Source organism: Hemitrygon akajei, chromosome 6 (assembly GCF_048418815.1).
Source record: "Hemitrygon akajei chromosome 6, sHemAka1.3, whole genome shotgun sequence".
NCBI classification, from domain to species: Eukaryota; Metazoa; Chordata; class Chondrichthyes; order Myliobatiformes; family Dasyatidae; genus Hemitrygon; species Hemitrygon akajei.
Window position 1 is genome coordinate 9,654,443 of NC_133129.1, and position 14,229 is coordinate 9,668,671.

At 46.2% G+C, this 14,229-nt stretch overlaps 1 protein-coding gene across 5 annotated transcripts in view; it reads left to right on the top strand.

Moving 5' to 3' along the window:
• The window catches only part of spef2 (sperm flagellar 2), a 685,307-nt gene that overhangs the window by 660,567 nt on the left and 10,511 nt on the right, over positions 1–14,229 (top strand). For 3 of the 5 annotated variants that reach the window (XM_073047840.1, XM_073047842.1, XM_073047841.1), the window contains exons 35-36: positions 8,723–8,905; positions 12,363–12,455. In XM_073047840.1, the coding sequence (XP_072903941.1) occupies positions 8,723–8,905; positions 12,363–12,455 (276 nt within the window). Of the gene's footprint in view, positions 1–7,615; positions 7,784–8,722; positions 8,906–12,362; positions 12,456–14,229 lie in introns of those variants that run through there. The other 2 variants (XM_073047843.1, XM_073047845.1) reach the window with 2 other exon arrangements.

Below are 14,229 nucleotides of genomic sequence, written 5' to 3' on the forward strand. Positions count from 1 at the left end.
CTAAAAAAAAGTAATCAAGAAAGTAAGTATGGAATATGAAAGTAAGCAAGCCAGTAATATTAAAGAGGACACCAAAGATTTCTTCAGATACACAAAGTGTAAAAGAGAGGCAAGTGGATATCGGACTGCTGGAAAATGATGCTGGAGTGGTAGTAAGAGGGACAAGGAGATGGCGGACAAACTGAATTTTGTATCAGTCTTCACTGTGGAAGACATGAGCAGTACATAGAAGTTCCAGGTGTCAGGGGTCATGATGTATGTGAAGTTACCATTACTAGGGAGAAGGATTTTGGGAAACTAGAAGTTCTGAAGGTAGATTAGTCACCTGCACCAGATGGTCTACACTCCAGAGTTCCGAAAGTCATGGCTGAAGAGTTCATGGAGGCATTAGTATTGACCTTTCAAGAATCACTAGATTGTGGGATGGTTCCAGAAGACAGTAAAATTGCAGATGTCACTCCATTCTTCCAGAAAGGAGAGAGGCAAAAGAAAGGAAATTATAGGCCAGTTAGTCTGACCTCAGTGGTTGGGAAGATGTTGGAGTCAATTGTTAAACATAGAAACATAGAAAACCTACAGCACAATACAGGTCCTTTGGCCCACAAAGTTGTGTCGAACATTTCCCTACCTTAGAAATTACTAGACTTCCCTATAGCCCTCTATTTTTCTAAACTCCATGTACCTATCCAAAAGTCTCTTAAAAGACCCTATCGTATCCGCCTCCACCACCGTCACTGGCAGCCCATTTCATGCACTCACCACTCTCTGAGTAAAAAACTTACCTCTGACATCTCCTCTGTACCTACTCCTTAGCACCTTCAACCTGTGTCCTGTTGTGGCAACCATTTTAGCCCTGGGAAAAAGCCTCTGATTATCCACACGATCAATGCCTCTCATCATCTTATACACCTCTATCAGGTCACTTCTCATCTTCCGTCACTCCAAGGAGAAAAGGCCAATTTCACTCAACCTGTTTTCATGACATGCTCCCCAATCCAGGCCAACATCCTTGTAAATCTCCTCTGCACCCTTTCTATGGCTTCTACATCCTTCCTGTAGTGAGGCGACCAGAACTGAGCACAGTAATCCAAGTGGGGTCTGACCAGGGTCCAATATAGCTGCAACATTACCTCTCGGCTCCATAATTCAATTCCATGATTGATGAAGGCCATACACCATATGCCTCCTTAACCACAGAGTCAACCTGTGCAGCTGTTTTGAGAGTCCTATGGACTCGGACCACAAGAACCCTCTGATCCTCCACACTGCCAAGAGTCTTACCATTAATACTATATTCTGCCATTATATTTGACCTACCAAAGTGAACCACTTCACACTTATCTAGGTTGAATTCTATCTGCCACTTCTCAGCCCAGTTATGCATCCTATCAATGTCCCGCTGTAACCTCTGACAGCCCTCCACACTATCCACAACACCTCCAACCTTTGTGTCATCAGCAAACTTACTAACCCATGCCTCCACTTACTCATCCAGGTCATTTATAAAAATCACAAAGAGTAAGGGTCCCAGTACAGATCCCTGAGGCACACCACTGGTCACCAACCTCCATGCAGAATATGACCCGTCTACAACCACACTTTGTCTTCTGTGGGCAAGCCATTTCTGGATCCACAAGGCAATGTCCCCTTGGATCCCATGCCTCCTTACTTTCTGAATAAGCCTTGCATGGGGTACCTTATCAAATGCCTTACTAAAATCCATATACACTACATCTACTGCTCTTCTTTCATCAATATGTTTAGTCACATTCTCAAAAAATTCAATCAGACTCGTAAGGCACGACCTGCCCTTGACAAAGCCATGCTGACTATTCCTAATCATATTATACCTCTCCAAATGTTGATAAATCCTGCCTCTCAGGATCTTCTCCATCAACTTACCAACCACTGAGGTAAGACTCACTGGTCTATAATTTCCTGGGCTATCTCTACTCCCTTTCTTGAATAAAGGAACAACATCCGCAACTCTCCAATCCTCCGGAACCTCTCCCGTCCCCATTGATGATGCAAAGATCATTGCCAGAGGCTCAGCAATCTCCTCCCTTGCCTCCCACAGTAGCCTGGGGTACATTTCGTCCAGTCCCGGCGACGAAGGATGAAGTCTCGGGGTACTTGGAGGCACATGATGAATTAGGCCAAAGTCAGCATGGATTCCTCAAGGGAATATCTTGCCTGACAAATCTGTTGGAATTCTGTGAAGAAATAACAAGCAGGATAGGCAAAGGAGAATCAGTAAATGTTGTGTACTTGAATCTTCAGAAAGCCGTTGACAAGGCACCACAAATGAGGCTGCTTAACAAGTTACAAGCCCATGGTATTACAGGAAAGACGAGCATGTATGAAGCAGTGGCTGATTGGCAGAAGGCAAAGAGTGGGAATAAAGGGAGCCTTTTCTAGTTCGCTGTGAAAGGCTATGGCGTTCCACTAGGGTCTGTGTTGGGACTCATTATATCTATGCTATTTGTCAATTATACAAAGATAGGTGGGGGGCAAAGGAGAAAATCTGCAGGTGCTGGAAATCTCAGATACACCAAATGCTGGAGGAATTCAGCAGGCCAGGCAGCATCTATGGAAAAGAACAGTCGACATTCCGAGACCAAACCCTTTGGCAGCTCTGGAGAAAAAGATGTGAGGAATAGGTTTGAGAAGTGGGGAGGGGCAGAGGTGAGAGAAAGGCCAGGCGATAGGTGAAACTTGGAGAAAGAGGGACGAAACAAAGAGCTAGGATGTTGATTGGTGAAAGAGACAGAAGAGGACGTTGGTAATGGAGACAGTAGATAGGGCAGTCCAGTGCTCCGCTTGCAGTATGTGAGAAGTCAGGGACAGCACAATTGTCCCTGATGACTACACCTGCAAAAAGTGCATCCAGCTGCAGCTCCTGACAAACCGAGTTAGGGAACTGGAGCTGGAGCTGGATGAACTTCGGATCATTTGGGAGGCAGAGGCAAAAATAGACAGGAGTTTCAGGGAGACAGTCACCCCTAACTGTCAGGAGACAGGTAACTGGATGACTGTCAGGAGAGGGAAGGGGAATAGACAGGAAGAGCAGTGCACCCCTGTGGCCGTTCCCATCAACAATAAGTATACCATTTTGGATACTGTTGGTGGGGATGACCTACCAGGGACAAGTTTTAGTGGTCGCGTCTCTGGCACCGAGACTGGACCCTCAGGTCAGAAGGGAAGGAGGGAAAAGAGGAGAGCAGTAGTGATAGGGGATTCGATAGTTAGGGGGACAGATAAGAGGGTCTGTGGGAGAGATCAAGAATCCCGGATGGTCTGTTGCCTCCCTGGTGCCAGGGTCTGCAATATCTCGGACTGAGTTCTCGGTATTCTCAGGAGGGAGGGTGAGCAGCCACATGTCGTGGTCCACGTGGGGACCAATGACATAGACAGGAGTAGGGATGAAGTCCTGAAGAAGGAATATAGGGAGATAGGAAAGAAGTTAAAAAGCAGGACTTCAAGAGTGGTAATCTCAGGATTGCTGCCTGTGCCACGAGACAGAGAGGGTAGGAACAGGAAGTTATGGCAGATGAATGCGTGGCTGAAGAGTTGGTGCAGTGGGCAAGGGTTCAGATTTCTAGATCATTGGGATCTCTTCTGGGGAAGGTCTGACCTGTACAAAAAGGACGGGCTGCACCTGAACTGGAAAGGGACCAATATCCTGGCGGGTAGGTTTGATAGAGCTGTTGGGGAGGGTTTAAACTAGTTTGGCAGGGGGGTGGGAATCAGAATGTGAGTGCAGAGGTTAGAGTAGCAGGACAAGGGCATGATGCTATGAGTTGGTGAGGAAGAACAGGCAGGGGACAGAACATAAATGTAGCCAGTTAAAGGGGTTGAAATGTGTCTATTTCAATGCTAGGAGTATTAGAAACAAGGAGGATGAACTTAGAGCATGGATCAGTACGTGGAACTACAATGTTGTGGCTGTTACTGAAACTTGGCTGGAGGAAGGGCAGGATTGGCTGATGCAGGTACCGGGGTTTAGGTGTTTTAAAAGGAATAGGATGGGAGGTAGAAAAGGCGGGAGAGCAGCATTACTGGTCAGGGATAGTATCACGATTAGAGAAAGGGAGGACGCTGCAGAAGGAGTGTCCACGGAGTCAGTCTGGGTGGAAGTCAGAAATAGGAAGGGATCAATCACTGTGCTGGGAGTAGTCTATAGGCCCCCAAATAGCCCTCGGGACACCGAGGAGCAGATAAGCAAGCAGATTTTAGAATAGAGCAGAAAATACAGGGTAGTAGTTACGGGTGATTTCAACTTCCCTCATATTGACTGGTACCTCCTGACTCCAAGGGGGATAGCTGGGGCTGAATTTGTCAGGTGTGTTCAAGAAGGATTCCTGACACAGTATGTGGACCAGCCGATGAGAGGAGAGGCCGTACTGGATCTAGTTCTGGGTAATGCACCTGGTCAGGAGACAGACCTCTTGGTGGGGGAACATTTTGGTGAGAGTGACCACAACTCCCTTAGCTTCAGCATAGCTATGGAAAAGGATAAAAACAGGGGAACTGGGGAAGGGCTAACAATGAAGGGATGAGGCAGGAACTAGTGAGAGTAAATTGGAAACAGATGTTCAAAGGGGAAAGCACAGAAGTAATGTGGGAGAAGTTTAGGGACCACTTGTGCTGGGTTCAGGATAGGTTTGTCCCACTGAGGCAAGGAAAAAATGGTAGGAAAAGGGAACCACGGCTGATGAAACACGTGAGGCAACTCATCAAAAGGAAGAAGGAAGCATATGTTAGATATAAGAAGCAGGAAGCAGGAGGGGCTCATGAGAAATATAGGGTAGCCAGGAAGGAGCTTAAGAAAGGACTTAGGAGAGCTCAAAGGGGGCATGAGCATGTAGGATTACGGAGAATCCCAAGGCCATCTATGCGTATGTGAAGAACAGAAGGATGACGAGAATGAAGGTGGGGCCGCTAAAGGATAAAGAAGACAGCATGTGCCTGGAGGTTGGGGAGGTCCTAAATGAATACTTTCCTTCAGTATTCACAAGTGAAAAGGACCTTGATCAGGGTGAGGTCGAAATAGAACAGGCCTGTGTGCTGGACAGTGTGGAGATTAAGGAAGAAGAAGTGTTGGATCTTCTTATAAACATCAAGATTGATTTGATAAGTCCCCAAGGTCAGATGTGATATACCCCAGGCTACTGTGGGAAGTGAGAGAAGAGATCGCTGGAGCAGTAGCTATGATCTTTGAATCCTCTGGCTGCAGGGGAAGTGCCAGAGGATTGGAGAATGGCAAATGTAGTTCCCTTGTTTTAAAAAGATAATAGGGAGAATCCTGGGAACTATAGACCGGTGAGTCTTACATTGGTGGTCTGCAAACTATTGGAAAGGATTCTTAAGGATAGGATCTACGAGCATTTAGAGAAGTAGTCTACTCAAGGATAGTCAACATGGCTTTATGAAGGGAAGGTTGTGTCTCACAAGCCTGATTGAGTTTTTTGAAGAGGTAACAAAAGAAATTGATGAGGGTAAAGCAGTAGATGTGGTCTACATGGATTTTAGCAAGACATTTGACGAGGTCTCCCACAAGAGACTCATCCAAAAAGTCATGAGGCATGGGATCAGGAACCTTGGCTGTTCGGATAAAAAATTGGCCTAAAGGAAGAAAGCAGAGGGTAGTTGTGGAAGGAAAGTATTCTGCCTGGAGATCGGTGACTAGTGGAGTGCCGCAGGGACTGTCCTGGGACCCCTGCTATTTGTGATTTTTATAAATGACCTGGATGAAGAGGTGAAAGGATGGGTGAGTAGGTTTGTGGATGACATGAAAATTGGAGTAGTTGTGAATGGAGCTGCAGGTTGTCGAAGGTTACAAGAGGATATAGACAGGATGCAGAGTTGGGCAGAAAAGTGGCAGATGGAGTTCAATCTGGATAAGTGTGAGGTGATGCATTTTGGATGGACAAACCAGAAGACTGAGTACAGGATTAATGGTCATTTACTTAAGAGTGTGGATGAACAGAGGGACCTTGAGGTTCAAATCCATACATCCCTCAAGGTCGCTGCACAGGTTGATAGGGTTGTTAGGGCCTATGGGATGCTAGGCTTCATTAATAGGGGGATTGAGTTCAAGAGTAGAGAGGTCATGTTGCAACTCTACAAATCTCTGGTGAGACCGCACTTCAGAGTATTGTGGTCAATTCTGGTCACCTCATTATAGGAAGGATGTGGAAGCTATGGAGAGGGTGCAGAGGAGATTCACCTGGGTGTTGCCTGGATTGGAAAACAAGTCTTATGAGGCAAGGTTAGCAGAACTGGGACTTTTCTCTTTGGAGCGTAGAAGGATGAGAGGGGACTTGATAGAGGTCTACAAGATAATGAGAGGCATAGGTAGGGTAGATAGCCAGTACCTGTTTCCCTGGGCATGAATAGCAAACACCAGAGGGAATATGTACAAAGTTAAGGGAGGGAAGTTTAGGGGAGACATCAGGGGTAAGTTTTTTTACACAGAGGGTTGTGGGTGCCTGGAATGACTTGCCAGGGATGGTGGTGGAGGCTAAAACATTAGGGGTATTTAAGAGCCTCTTGGATAGGCACATGGATGAAAGAAAAATAGAGGGTTATGGGGTAGTGTGGGTTCAGTACTTTTTTTTTAGGAAAATATGGGTCAGCACAACATTGAGGGCCAAAGGGCCTGTACTGTGCTGTACTATTCTAGTGTCTAGTGTCATGGAAGAAAGAAAAAGGAGGGGAGGGAAGAGCACCAGAGGGAGGTGATGGGTGGGCAAGGAGCTAACATGAGTGAGTGAAAAGGGGTTGGGAAATAGTGAAAGGGGGGCATTACTGGAAGTTTGAACATTGATTTCTCAAACTTCTATTTTTGAAATAGAGAGAACATACAAAAATATGAGGCATAAAGAGATTTGGGAGTCCTTGTGCAGGACTCCCTAAAGGTTAGTTTACAGGTTGAGTCCATGGTGAAGAAGTTAACTGTGGTGTTAACATTCATTTTGCGAGGACTAGAATATAAAACCAAGGATGTAATGTTAAGACTTTATAAAGCATTGTTGAGGCTTCACTTGAAGCATTGTGACCAGTTTTGGGCTGCTTCTCTTAGAAAGGATGTGCTGAAACTGGAGAAGGTTCAAAGGAGGTTCACAAAAATGATTCCACAATTGAATTGCTTGTCATATGAAGAGCATGTGATGGTTCTGGGCTTGTATTGACTGGAATTCAGAAGAATGAGGGGTGACCTCATTGAAACCTATCAAATGGTGATAGGCCTTGACAGAGTAGATGTGGAGAGTATGTTTCCCATGGTGGGAGAGTCTAAGACCAGAGGACACAGCCTGAGAATAGAGAGGTATCTTTTTAGAACAAAAATGAGGAAGAGTTTCTTTAAACAGAGAGTGGTGAATCATTGGAATTCTTTTCCACAGGCAGTTGTGGAGGCCAGGTCTTTAAGGCAAAGGTTGATAGATTCTTGGTTGGTCAGATCATCAAGGGATACAGGGAGATGGCAGGACATTGGGGCAGAAAGGAAAATTGCATCAGCCATGATGAAATGGTGAAGAAGACTTGATGGATCAAATGGCCTAATTCTGTTCCTATATCTTATGGTCTTTACTTGTCTTGTTTGCCTTGACAGAAGATGATGCAGCAAGCCTCCTGAACAGTGGAGGGCTGTAGTCTAGAGTAACTGGCCATGAGAGTATCTGATCCCAGGGTTTTGATGGAGTTCTCTGTGGAGATGGTTGATTCACTGGGTTTCCTGTCCACAGAATTTTGAACAGGTTAGCCAATTGTCAGCATGGTCTTGCTAGGCCAAAGGGCCTGTTCCCATTGATGTATGTCTCTCTGCTTCTACAGTTCCCACAGTTGGGAGGGTAGTCAATTTAAGCCCATTGTGTAAGAAAGAGGGCAAAGAAACACTGGGGAAATGCCACCAATACTGTCTCCACAATATCCATGGGCAGCCTCTGGAAACCATTGACAATGACCCCTCCTATTCCTTGGCCCTGGTTACACACAGCATTGGCCAGGTCATCTTGTCTGTCTGTCTGACATCCAGACTTGGACAAAACACTCCTCTCCAAGTTCCATAATGGAAAGAGATCACCAGGTGGCCAGAGGGTAAAATTCAAGGATATACACAAAGTTTCTTTGAAAATGCAACCTTGCCAGGGACTTCTGGAGTCTCAACCCATTCCTGTTTGGAGTGGAGAAAGAACATTGGAGTCTGCGTATAGGGCATAGCAGCACTGTATCAAAAGGATGTATCGCTTACGCACCACACACAACTCACCCAGCACAGAGCCCACTCCACACACATTGACCTCATCAACCATCTAGCAACTGTTGAACTAGAGAAAGTAATCCTCCACCCACACTGTCACTGACTTTAATCCAGGTCCCTAACACTGACCCTCAATTACCCCTCTCCTCCACTCATACCATGTCACATACACTAACTCAGCTCTCTCACACTGACCCTCAGTGACCCCTCTCCCCCAGGTGCTGTGACACTGACATTAATCCAGCTCCTTCACATCATCCCTCAGAGACTCATCTCCCCAGTGACGTGTGTCACTGACATCAATACCCTCTCTCAGACCGTCCCCAGTGACCTGTGGCACTCACTGACTATATCCCCACTGATGTTAATCCAGCCCCTTCATGCCAGTCTCCTCCCCCAGTGCCCTGACTCTGTTTCCAGACATTTCCACCTCACACTTTTTTGCTTCTGCCTTTGCAGTTGGTGGAGATTTCGCGGGTGTTGGCTCCTGACTCAGACTTCCTCAACTGGCGACAGTTTATCCTTTCAATTGCTCAGCCATGGCCCTATCCCTCCCTGAGGGACCTGCTGGACACAAAGATACGGTTTCAAGCTGTGGACCAGGCTGATAATGGTTACGTTACAAAAGAACAATATGATCAGGTATAGTGACCTCAAACCCCAACTCTAGTCCATGTCCCATCCCCATCCCCAACATCTTCTAGACTCCAGAAGTGTAGGTGCACCACCTACTCCTGTATGTATGAATGCTATCCAGCTGGAGAAGGTTGAGAGTTTCAGGTATCCAGGTGTAGTTGTCACCAATTTGTCCTGGTACAGCCACATAGACACTACGGTCAACAAAACACACCAGCAACTCTACTTCCTCAGAAGGCTAAGGAAATTTGGCATGACCCAATAACTCTCAACAACTTTTCACCATAGATCTCTGTCTTGGAGGCTGATGTCAAAACTTATTTCAAGAGGGTTAACCCTTGTAATCAGCAGGCCCCTGTGGTCTCTAAAAACCTGTGTTAACTGACTGGTAGGTGTGTCCAAAGACATTTACAGTCTCTCATTGCTATAGTCTGAAGTTCCCACCTGCTTCAAAAGGGCAACAATCATACTAAGAAGAACAGGGTGAGCTGCCTTAACAGCTATCTCCCAGTAACGCTCACATCTACGGTGATGAAGTGCTTTGAGAGGTTGGTCATGGCTAGAATCAAGTCCTGTCTCAGCAAGGACTGCAATTTGCCTATCACCACAATGGGTCTACAGCAGATATGATCTCATTGACTCTTCACGCAGCCTTGGATCACCTGGACAATACTAGTTATTACATCGGGCTGCTGTTCATTGACTACGGCTCAGCATTGAACACAATCATTCCTACAGTTCTGATTAAAAAGCTTCTAAAAGCTGGACCTCTGTTTCTCCATCTGCAACTGGATCCTCGACTTACTCACCAAAAAACCACAGTGTGTGTGGATCAGAAATAACATATCCATCTCGCTGATAATCAACACTAGGGCACCTCAAGGATATGTTTAACCCACTGTTGTACTCTCTCTACACTTTTGACTGTGTGACTAGGCGTAGCTCAAATGCCATCTATAACTTTGCTGATTGTGCAACTACTGTTGGCAGAATTTCAAATGGTGATAAGAAGATGTACAGGAACAAGATGTCAGCTGGTTGAGTGGTGTCACAACAACAACTTTGTGCTTAATGCTAGTAAGACCAATGAATCGATTGTGGACTTCTGGAAGGGTAAAATGAGGGCACGCACACTAGTACTCATCAAGAGATCAAAGATAGAAAGGGTGAGCAGTTTCAATTTTGTGGATGTAAACATCTCTGGAGATCTATCCTGGGCCCAACATAATCGATTCAGTTACAAAGAAGGTGTGACAGCAGCCACATTTCACTCAGAGTTTGGGGAGATTTGGTTTGTCGCCAAAGAGATTCACAAACCTCGACAGATTTACTGTGGAGAGCATTTTAACTGGCTGCAACACCATCTGGTATGGGGGAAGGGCATTGCACAAAATCAAAATAAACTGCAGAAAGTTACGAACTCAGCTCCTTCATGAGCACAAGCCTCCCCAGCATCCAGGACATCTTAAAGGAGCAATGCTTCAAAAAGGGGGCATCCATCAATAAGGACCCCCATGACACAGGACATGTCCTTACTGCCAACAGGGAGGAGGTACAGGAGCCTGAAGGCACACACTCAACAACTGAGAAATAGCTTCTTTCCATCTACCATCCAATTTCTGAATGGAGATTGAACCCATGAATACAACCCACTCCTTTTTTTCCTCTCTTTAGCACTATTTAACTTGTATATAGTAATTTATTTTTTTCATTGTGTATTGCAATGCACTTCTGCCACATAGCAACAAATTTCACAATGTGTGCCGGCAACATTAAATCTGATTCTGAAAGCAGTCTATTGTGATGCATCACAGCTCGATGAGACAGCTGCTGGGCCCCGAGAATGGAGAAATTGCCGGAGGTTGTGAAGACAGCTCAGTCTGTCTCTCAGATCAGCCTCCCTGCCATGGACTCTGTCTACAGTAAAGCAGCCAGCATATAACATATAACAATCACAGCACGGAAACAGGCCATTCCGGCCCTCCTAGTCCGTGCCGAACTCTTAATCTTAATTTGAGCATGAGTAAGGGTTCCTCCCACCCTGGACATTTTCTCCTCCCCTCTTAAGATACAAAAGTTTGAAAACTTTTGAAGCTCAAGGACAACTTCCATCACACTGTTATAATGCTATTAGATAATCCCTAGTACGATAAAATGATCTCACAATTTACCTTGTTGTGACCTTGCACCTTATTGTCTGCCTGCATTGTACTTGCTCTCTAATCTTTTTCCTTTGTACCACCACGATGTACTTGTGTATGGAATGATGTGCATGGGTGGCAAATCTTTTTCACTTTATCACTAAACATGTGACAATAATAAACTCATTACCACTTACCCAACCCTGGGACATTAATATCTTTCAGACACAAACCTGGGCACCATCATCTTGGAGGCCCTTTCCCTTATTAGAGTTCTATTATATCCTAACCTAACCCAACACCTCGACCCCAGAACTGGACTTCGTACTAAGGCTCACTGCCTCCTACCTCTCTGACCTTCCCTTTCTTTCCAGTCCTGAAGAAGGGTCTCAGTCTAAAATGTTGACTCTGTACTCTTTTCCATAGATGCTGCCTGACCTGCTGAGTTCCTCTAGCATTTTGTGTGTGTTGCTTCCTAACCCTCACAGGTCCAACCCTGGATCCAGAACAGAACTATCATTGTCCAGCCTCAATTTGTAAGCCCCTCTGCAACCACCCAGCACCATCACGTCCTTCCTGTGGTGCAGTGATGGAGCTATACGTGGTGTTCCACCTGTGAATAACCTAGAGTGCTCTACAAATTCAGCACACCCTGTTAACTCCCCTCAGCTGGCTAATAGAGGCAAGTCTCCTGTGTGTGACCATAATCACCTGCCACCTTGAAGACTCCTAATCCTGGTCAGCTGCCCCAGGGATCAGTGGGTGTCAGGTCCCCCGATCACTATCTGAAAATTTACTGTGTATTTTCTTGTCTTGTTTTCTCTCCCCAAAAGCACCAGCTCTCTCTTCCCCAGAGTGAGTGCCTTTTGTTCCTGTTGTGACCATATAATATTTCATTTAGAGCTGACCTTCCTGAAGAATTACCTCAGTATCTCTTCCCCAGCCGCTGCCTGACCTGCCAAGTGCTTCCTGGACTTCCTGTTTTTATTTTACATTTGCACTATTAGTAGTTTTTAGTATCTTTGAACAATACAACACAGGTACAGACCCTTTGGCCCAGCTGGTCCATGCTGTCTATGGTGCCAACCCAGATAGCCCCAATTTCCTTCCAAGCCCACTCCTCCCCTGATATTACAGTACTGCCTCAACCACTATTGATTTTCAATAAGTCAGATTGTCTCTCCTGTGTGTGCACGTGTCTCTCCCCATACACCTCAGACTGACCATCTCTCTGTCTGTCTCTGTCTCTTTCTCACTATCTGTGTGTGTGTCTCTTCCTCTGTCCCCTCTCTCCGCTCACTCTCTCTGTTTGGTGTCCACAGGTGGAGCTGTGGTTCGCAGGTGATGCTGACCAACAAGACCCTGAGGATCCATTGGAGCCAGTTCCCTTCAACAGACTTGCACAGCTGAAGGAGGTACTGTCCATCATCAGCTCTCCTTCCCCACATCACATCTAGTTCCCCCCCCCCCCCCGCCATTGCAGAGAAAACCTGGGTGAAGAGTTGGCTGTAACTCAGCACATCAGGGCAGAGAGTTTCGTAGAGCTGACGTCTTGGGCACCCACATCCCTGAGGTCCCTGGTTGATGTTCACTAGGGTAAATGATCTGAGAGAAACCTACAAAATCTCCACACACTGGATCCAGGCAGATCACATGGTCAGGTGAGAAGCTGGCTCGTGGTATCAAGATATGGGACTGAGGTGAAGAGAGCAAAGAACCTCTGGAATTTTCCACCACAGAGAGCTGAGTGTAACTATGTTTAGGAAGGAGTTTGAGGGTCCGGGGATAATATCCCTCCCTTATCCAATTCCAGTGATCACCTCCGACCCTGCGTCACCTCTCCTGCTCACAACTATCTTCAATATCCCCACTCCACTTGGTGCTGGAGTATGGTCTTGACCCACTGCACTGCCAGAGCAGGTGTTGCAATGGGATCCATTCACTTTATTTAGGTATGCAGAGCAGCCAAGGCCGAGAAAGAAACGAAGGTAATGTGGGGAATGAGAATGGTGTAGGTGTGCAGAAGGACTGACTGGCCTGTTTCTATAGTGTAGTCTTCTGCAAGATCGCCTACCATTCCTCTAACAATGAGAGTGTGCAGACCTCATCTCAACGCCCTGTACAAATGCAGCATCACCTCCTTCATTAACCTCAGAAAGATCCTGAAGTTAGTGTGGCACCAAGAGAGATTACTCATCCCACTGAGTTAGTGATAGCCTCATTATTTTTTTTGATCCCAGTCCCTCAACTTTCCTCAGGAGCCAGTAACGGTGAATTCCAAGTGGCCTTGGATGGTGGTTGAAAGGCTGTGTAATGATTGGTGCATGACAGCATACATCTGCACAAGGATGCCCCACAAAGGAACTCTCACCACTCCCTCATTCCTAAGCATGTCTCGAATCCACTGTCCCCTCATTGATGGTCCCTTTCACTATGGCTTTGTGTGTGGGAGATCATGTCTCATGCATGAATGAGTTTTTGAAGAGGTCACTGAGGGCAGTGTCATTTATATGAACTTCAGTAAGGCCTTTGATAAGGTTTCCTAGTTCCTTAAGATTGTCATAGCCAGGGGTGGTAGTGGAGATAAGCTCTATGTGTCTCAAATTGCCTCTGACAACTAAGTCCAGCTCCTGACCTTTACCTGTGGCTTAGCTACAGAGTCTGATGGAACCATTTCTACTGACAGGAGGAGGGGCAAAGTCGGGTTACTGGTGCCTTCAAACCAGTTACTTTGAACCGATGGGGCTTGTCAGCCGTGGTTGACAGCGCATCGAGGAGAAGGAAACTCTGATCTCAAATCTCCACTGCCTTGTGGCTATACCCACTCATGGGGAAGGCTCAGCAAGTAAGGAAAAATATGGAGTTGGAGTCCCTAAGGCAGACCCACGTTGAGTTCAACACTGACTGACGATGTGTGCAATGTTCCTTTGTATTAATCAGCTGCATGGAGTGGGGGAGCCTGCTACGTGCTACATGCTCTCCATATCATACTGCCCTGGCTTGCATATCACATAGGCAGCTGGAATGCTGTATCCATGGTCAGCCCTGATCAACAGAGGGCCTCAGTCAATGAGTTGGTGAAGAACGTACAAGACATGGTTAGTAAGTTTGCAGATGACACTGAAATATATGGGGTCACATGGATCTCAATCAGCTAGGGAAGTGGGCCAAGGAATGGCAAATGCAGTT